General features: G+C 35.9%; 1 protein-coding gene across 1 annotated transcript in view; it reads left to right on the top strand.

Moving 5' to 3' along the window:
* The first annotated feature begins 6,248 nt into the window (after positions 1-6,248).
* Positions 6,249-7,500, top strand: part of LOC137650630 (uncharacterized) — a 2,116-nt gene continuing 864 nt past the window's right edge. The window contains exon 1 of the mRNA XM_068383819.1: positions 6,249-7,500. This exon is cut by the window's right edge and continues 864 nt beyond it. Within this exon, the coding sequence (XP_068239920.1) occupies positions 6,257-7,500 (1,244 nt within the window). The 5' untranslated portion in view covers positions 6,249-6,256.

Consider the following 7,500-nt stretch of genomic DNA (forward strand, 5'->3'; position numbering starts at 1 on the left):
CTATTCGCAGGTCGATGGAGTTGCCATGGGTTCCCCTTTAGGGCCTTTGTTTGCAAATATTTTGATGTCATCTTTAGAAGAAAATTTTTTAAATAGTTGTCTAGACTCTTGTAAGCCAGTGTATTATAGAAGATATGTTGATGACACTTTTGTGTTATTTAAACAACCATGGCATAGTGAAATGTTTTAAGCCATATAAATACTCAACACCAAAATATGAAGTTCACTATGGAAAAAGAAAACAACAACTCTCTACCTTTTTTAGACATTAACGTAAGCAGAGACAATGGTGAATTTATAAAATCTGTGTATCGGAAAAAGACATACACTGGACTTGCCAACAATTTTTATAGTTCTTGTTTTTTTAAATTTTAAACTGAATGCTATATACACACTTGTTTATAGGGCTCTGCGTTATTCCTCGAGTTGGTCACTCTTTCATAAGGAGATTTTATTTTTGGTTAATTTTTTCAAGCAAACTCTTACCCTGAAAATATGGTTTACAAGGTTATTAATAAGCTCCTCTCACGACATTTCTCCACTCTAGTACCATCGTATAATGTAAAAAAGAAAAATATTTTCGCTACAATTCCTTACCAATCTGACAACAAGTTTTCCATCAAACTTAAAAAAAATAATAGAAAAAGAGTTCGGCTGCCTTAACATCCAACTAATCCCAATCAATCCACTCAAAATTAATGTATTTTTTGGCTACAAAGACAAACTGCAGACCTTCATGAGGTCCAAAATCATTTATAAATTCAAGTGCCCGGGGTGTCCCGGTATCTATGTTGGATCTTGCCGAAGGTTGTTGCAGGTGAGATACTGTAGCCATATGGGATACAGCTTCAAATATAAGGAATCATGCCGCCATTTGCAAAACCCAAGTAAACAAAAAAAAACATTTTTCAATTATTGGTGGGACAAAACATAGTATACGAAAAACTGTATCTATAGTACATTTTTCAATTTTTTTTATTTTTCTGGTTTCCTTGTATTTTGACTGATACGCAGTAAGATTAAAGGATCTTATTATTTAATTAATTGCATAAGCCTTGCTGTGTGCTTTAAATAGTTCGAGACACCATTTATATACCTTAATGAGCGTAACTACCTTGAATGCTAGTTACGCGTTTTATCGCCACCGCCGCTTAAAACTACTGTTTACCTTGGCGAAGGTTATCCAAGACGGGGCAGATTCCTTCCACTCTTCACGGTGAACACAAGTGGCTAATATTCTTATAAATTGACGTGAATATTATTTTCAGTATTGCATGAAGTCGTGTGCTGTTTCACAGTGAGAATAACTTTACCATGCGTTTCATGTAAGACTTCACGTTAATCATCCCTGCTTTCGTAATTACTGATGGGCGGGAAACGAGATCTGCTGCTACGTCCAAAGAAACTTTCCATCAAGATGTTATCAAGTTGGTGACCGTTGGATGGATTATTGCACCGGAATGGATTACGCACCTGAATGGATTACTCAACTGAACAAACCAGCGCAAGGCATTCTTTGAGGTAGGTCTCGTTCCGTTTGGCACACAGAACAAGACTTTAAAGTTGCCCTATTATTTTAGTGCGCCTTCATCAAACTTCTAAAAATAATCTCGATTCCTTAATTATCTCTTTAAGTCAGTCAATTTTTTTTTACACTTGCGAGATCCTTTAATTAACTGTGATATTAAATTTTAGAAAACTTTTGTAACTTTGTCTTGTCACAGATATTGAATTTTGTCTCGTTGATTGACAGCTTTCTTTTGTTTTTTTAGGATTCGAGGTATTCGAAGTGTAGGGGGATTTGGTAACCAGTGCCTAGGGTACCAAACATCTGGGCGGCTTCGTTGTCTTCCTGGGAATGTAATAGTTCAAGATAGCTTTTTACCTTGCTGAGAGTGTTGCTTCAGATTCACCTAATAAATGCTTGAATTTTTTGCATTCGTATTTTTTTACATCTCTCTATTATTTTCGAATATGGCGACCGTGACAGGATTGATGAATTTGTTCAGTTTTCCGCCCAGATGTTTTTGCGTAAGTTAGGGATGAAAGTGAATATTTCGATATTTTTTAGCTTATTTAATTTTTTGAGCGATTTTTGGCTCGGGTCGTTTTCAGTGTCGTGATATTTTTGGTATTAGACCTTTATTTCCAATTAATTTTGTTCGATTTTTCCTTTTCACAATGTCTAGTCAACTTAAAGTGCTTGTTAATTCTCGTAAGTATATACGAAAGTGTATTACCGAGAATCATCGTAACATTTTTACGTTTCCTTCTATGTCTTTAGCAGAAAAGGGTAAATTAAAGTTGCAGTTTGAGAATTGGATGCACAGGTTGGAGGATTTAGATAAACAGATTTTATCACTGAAATATGAACAGTGGAGTACAGAGGAGGAGGAAGCAAAGTCTGAGCAAGAGTTACAGATGTGTCATAATTATGAAGACAAGCTTTTAGAATGTTTATTGGCTGTTGATTCTTCGAATGGTAAGTCATCTGTGCCATCTACTAGTGATCAAAGTGCAGCTCGTAGTTTGCTCAAGAGTCCAGTTGCTCCCCTTCCTACGTATGGTAGCTCTGAGGATGAAGACTTGGATAGGTTTCTTTGTGAATTTGAAGACACTATTAGTAAATTTAACTATCCAGAGTATGACAAACTGCTTTTGTTGAAACAGCAGATTACTGGTAGGGCACTCATTTTATTAAACTCTTTAGAGGCTGATAAGCGAGGTTATTCTTTTGCCAAGGACTTGTTAATTAAAGCTTTTGCATCGAGTGATACTCAGAAATTCAATATTCTGAAACAATTGTCGGAACTTAGGCTTAATGATAGTGCTGACCCGTATGATTTCATTTCCAGAGTTCGTTTAATTGTTGAAAGGGTACGAAAGCTACAGATTGATATTGACTCAGTGCTTCAATATTTCATTTGGGAAGGAATGAATATATCCTTTAGGAATCACTTTATCCAAATTACTAATAATCCTAAACCAAAATTGAGTGATATTCTAGAAAATTATTTTGAAGCTACTGAGCAGTATTTGGCAAGCCAAAGGCAGGGAAAACCCAATCGCAAGAATGTGGCCCCAAAGGAAACTAATCAAATTTCTGCTGACAATGCCGCTTCTGCTATGGCCATTAATATAAAACCTGAAACAGGTAAGTCAAAAACCTTCAAGCCTTGCAGTATTTGTACTAAACTTGATGGCACTGAAGCAAATCATCCAATTTTTAAGTGTACAAAATATTGTTCACCCAGTTCTAAGCTTGATAAACTTGAAAACCTACGAGGCTGCATTAAGTGTTCAAATTTGAATCATGAGAGTAACGCTTGTAGGTATAGATTTCATAGTCGCTGTAAACACTGTGGAGATTGGCATTTTAATTTTTTGTGTCTGAAATTGGATGATAATGTTAAACAGGATGTTAAGTCTTTTCAGTCTAGCTCAAAAAGTGAAAAGAGTATGACTAAAAAGGATGAAAAATCTCGTAAGCAAACCAATAGTAGTGTTGTTAATGTAACTGAAGCTTTTCAGGTAGACTCTGATGTAGAGTCCATTTTACCTACATTTACATGTAATATTGAGGGTAAACTGTTGATTAGAGGCCTTAAAGATAGTGGCTGTCAATCTAATTTTATTTCCAGTACAGTGGCTGAAAACCTGAACCTTAAGGTGATCAGGGATAATGTATCATTAACTTTGAATGGTATAAATTCTTCTCGGAAATATTTAACCAGGTTGGTAGAAGCCAATGTTGAAATTAATGGGGTTGTTAAAGTAGTTAAGGCTTTATGCATTCCAAGTATAAGTATTTCATTGAAGCTTCCTCAATTGGGTAAAGTTGTACAAGGATTCAAAGACAGAGGTTACATGTTAGCTGATAAGAACCTTTCATGTCATGATAACTTTATTGATAATGTCGACTTCATTCTAGGGTCAAAGTCATGCCACTGCTTACCTCAGAATGAGATTTTATTTGGGTTAAATAGAACTTCAGTTTATGCTGAAACCCAGGCAGGGATATTATTGCAGGGTAATACAGACCAACTCCTTCAAGATCTTCCTTATTTACCATATAAAGTTAGTAGTGGTAATATGGCTACAGTTCCAGAGTTCAATATTGATATGAATATTAACAGTTGTCTTTTATCTGACCTTACCATTGAAGAAAGTTTACTCCCTACAGAATTTTCCATATTGGACGAGAAAGGAAACCTTATAGAATCTCAGCTTGAAAAAGCATTAAACCATGTTTTGGAGGAGAATTGTTCCAGGTACACGAACATGAGTAACGGAGTCCCAGAAGCTGAAGATTCAGAGCTTAATAACAAGCTAGTAAAGTATGCCCTTGATAATATGGTAAGAGATGGTGATGGTAGGATTGTAGTCCCTCTTTTGTGGAATTTTAAGGTGGCTCATCTATTGGGTACAAATTATGAGTTGGCTTTAATGGTGTTAAAATCTAATTTGAAGAAACTTCAAAAAGACGAAAATAAATTATCCCTTATGGACAAAGTATTTAAAGACCAGTTAAAGAGTGGAATAATTCAGAGAATTGACAATCTTCCCCAGTTCCTAGAAGAACACCCAAGTCACAGTTTCCTTCCCCACATGGGTGTATTTAAATTGAACAGGGAAACTACTAAATGTAGAGTTGTGTACCTCTCTAATCTTTGCCAAAAGAGTAAGGGTGGGGGACTAACAATTAGTCACAACCAAGCCATTTTTCCGGGCCCTACTTTAAATCAAAAGATTGTAGCAGCATTATTGCATCTGAGGTTTGGATTTAATTTGCTGTGTTTCGATATTTGTCAGGCCTTTAATAATTTATCTTTAAACGACGTGGACAGTAACAGGTTACTTTGTTTATGGTTCCGTGATGTAGAAAAGAAAGACTATACTATTGTAGCTTTTAAGAATGTTAGGCTAAGTTTTGGATTAATATGTAGTCCAGCACTGCTAATGTTAGCTTTGTATAAGATTTTGATCCTCGATATTGATGATGAAAGTAAGTCTCTGGTCGAACTCAAAAAACTGATATATCAGTTGAGTTATATGGACAACTGTGCCATTGCTTTTGATTCTTCTGCTGAACTTGAATGGGCCTATAAACAGGTTAAAGGTATTTTTGAACCCTACCATTTTAGGTTACAACAGTTCATAACAAATGATTCTAATTTGCAAGAAATCATAGATTCAGAGAATGAGGTTAAGACTGATAGGAACGTAAAGTTGCTTGGTTTAGTGTGGGATCGGGAAAAGGACTGTTTATCCACCAAGCCCATAAATCTTGACATTAAGGCCAATACCAAGAGGGAAGTTTTACGTACTATTGCGTCGTAGTATGATCTTTATAATTTTAATGGCCCTTTACTTAATAGAAGCAGGCTCTTCCTACACAGATTACAATGTGATCAACACTTGAGTTGGGATCAAGCACTGGATAAAGAACGTTCGAGAGAATGGCAAAATATTGCTAAGCAAGCAAATGCTGCTCCTGTCATCAAAGTTCCTAGGTTTGCGGGAAGCAGAGATGACACTTACAAGCTGATAGCTTCTTCTGACAGTAGCAAATGTATATTTGGAGTAGTGATATACATACAGTGTATTTCCACAGGTAAGCTAAGTTTTGCTTTTGCAAAAAAATCGTATGGTAGGAAAAAACCTTCAATCTAAAAGTATGCCTTCCCTTGAACTACAAAGTATTGCCTTAGCAGTGGAATGTCTCTTAGATTTATACAAAGAATTATCGGGTCCCTCTTGCATTAAACCTATTAAGATTCAGGAATTAAAGGTTTATTCAGATAGCCTTGTAGCTTTATCTTGGATATATTCGCACACTCACAATCTTGATAAACTACAGAAATGTTCTGTGTTTGTGAAAAACAGGTTACACGAGATTAGTGAACTGTGCTTAAAACACCCAGTTTTATTTTCGTTTGTATCTGGAGAAGAAAATCCCGGGGATTGTATTACACGTTGTCTCTCTTATAAATCACTCATGAAAACTAACTACCTTACAGGTCCAGACCTTGTAAATGCTCCAAGAATGGAACATAGTAAGGATACTTTGGAGTTTGTGGTACCAGATCCCAAAATGGATATTCAGATACCAGTAAACAGTTTGGGTGCCTACATTAGTAGTAAGAATATAGAAATTGAACATTTTCAGATGACTTCAAGAGTTTCTAGCTTTCATAGATTAATTTTGATTTATCGCAATGTTTTATTGTTTGTCAATAAGTTGAAAATTAAGGTGATGGCTAGGGATCCTGACAAATTTAACCATTTAAAGGCTTTTCGCAGTGATCATAATTTTTTTGCAGAGGCTAGTAGATTGTTGCTGTCCAGGGACCAGGGATGTTATTTTGCTGAAGAACTTGAATATTTTAACTCTAGTGAACGTTTACTTAAGGACGTGCCAAGAATAGTTGGACAACTTAATATTTATATTGACAGAGAAGGACTGTTAAGAGTACAAAGTAAGCTGTCCAGACTTAAAGATGAAGGGAGGTATAGGTTTCCTATTTTGTTGTCTAAGGATAGTACTTTAACTACATTGATTATAAGAGATTATCATGAACGGTTTGCTCATGCAGGTGTGTATTCTGTCTTGTCAGAGATGCGTAAAATGTTTTGGATGTCTAAGTCTTATTCTACAGTTAAAAAGGTGTTGAAGTCTTGTGTTGTGTGTCGACGTTTTAATGAAAGGGCTATCAAGCTTAACCAGAACTCTTACAGAGATTTCAGAATTAATGCACCAGAAATTCCTTTCAGGTATATTTTTATGGATTATATGGGTCCATATTTTGTGCATATTAACTGTCAAAAGGTTAAAGTCTGGTTATTATGTATAACTTGTAATTGGAGTAGGGCAATTAATTTAAAACTTTGCTATGACTTGTCGGTAAAGGAGTTCTTAAGAGCCTTCCAGTTACATTGTTTTGAGTTTGGTTTGCCAGAGTTATGCATTTCTGACATGGGCACTCAACTAGTAGCTGGAGCCAACATCATCATGGACTTTCTAAGGGATCCCGAGGTCAAGCTGTATTTGGAGGAAAATGGAATCAAACCGATTCAGTTTGAACATTTTTTCAAAGGCCAGAGCCAACTTGGATCGATGGTAGAGACTTGTGTTAAGATGACCAAGAAGCTCGTCTATGGTTCTATAAAAAATAATGTACTGAAGGTAAGGGACTTTGAATTTTTGATTGCTCTGACTGTACATTTAGTGAACAGAAGGCCTATTGCTTTCAAAGAGGCTTTGCGTGGGGAAAATTTAGACGCATCAGTTCCTCAGCCTATTACCCCTGAGAGCTTGATTCGTGGCTATGACCTTACTTCTGTTAATATAATTCCCGATTTACAGAGGATACCAGAGATTGCAGATGATCCCACCTATACTCTTAACAAGTCAAGCAAAATTAAAAACTGCTTTTCTCATTTGAGAAAGGTTAGGAATAATCTTGTGGATTTGTATCATTCGGAGTTCCTGGCTACATT

This window comes from Palaemon carinicauda, chromosome 12 (genome assembly GCF_036898095.1).
Source record: "Palaemon carinicauda isolate YSFRI2023 chromosome 12, ASM3689809v2, whole genome shotgun sequence".
NCBI classification, from domain to species: domain Eukaryota; kingdom Metazoa; phylum Arthropoda; class Malacostraca; order Decapoda; family Palaemonidae; genus Palaemon; species Palaemon carinicauda.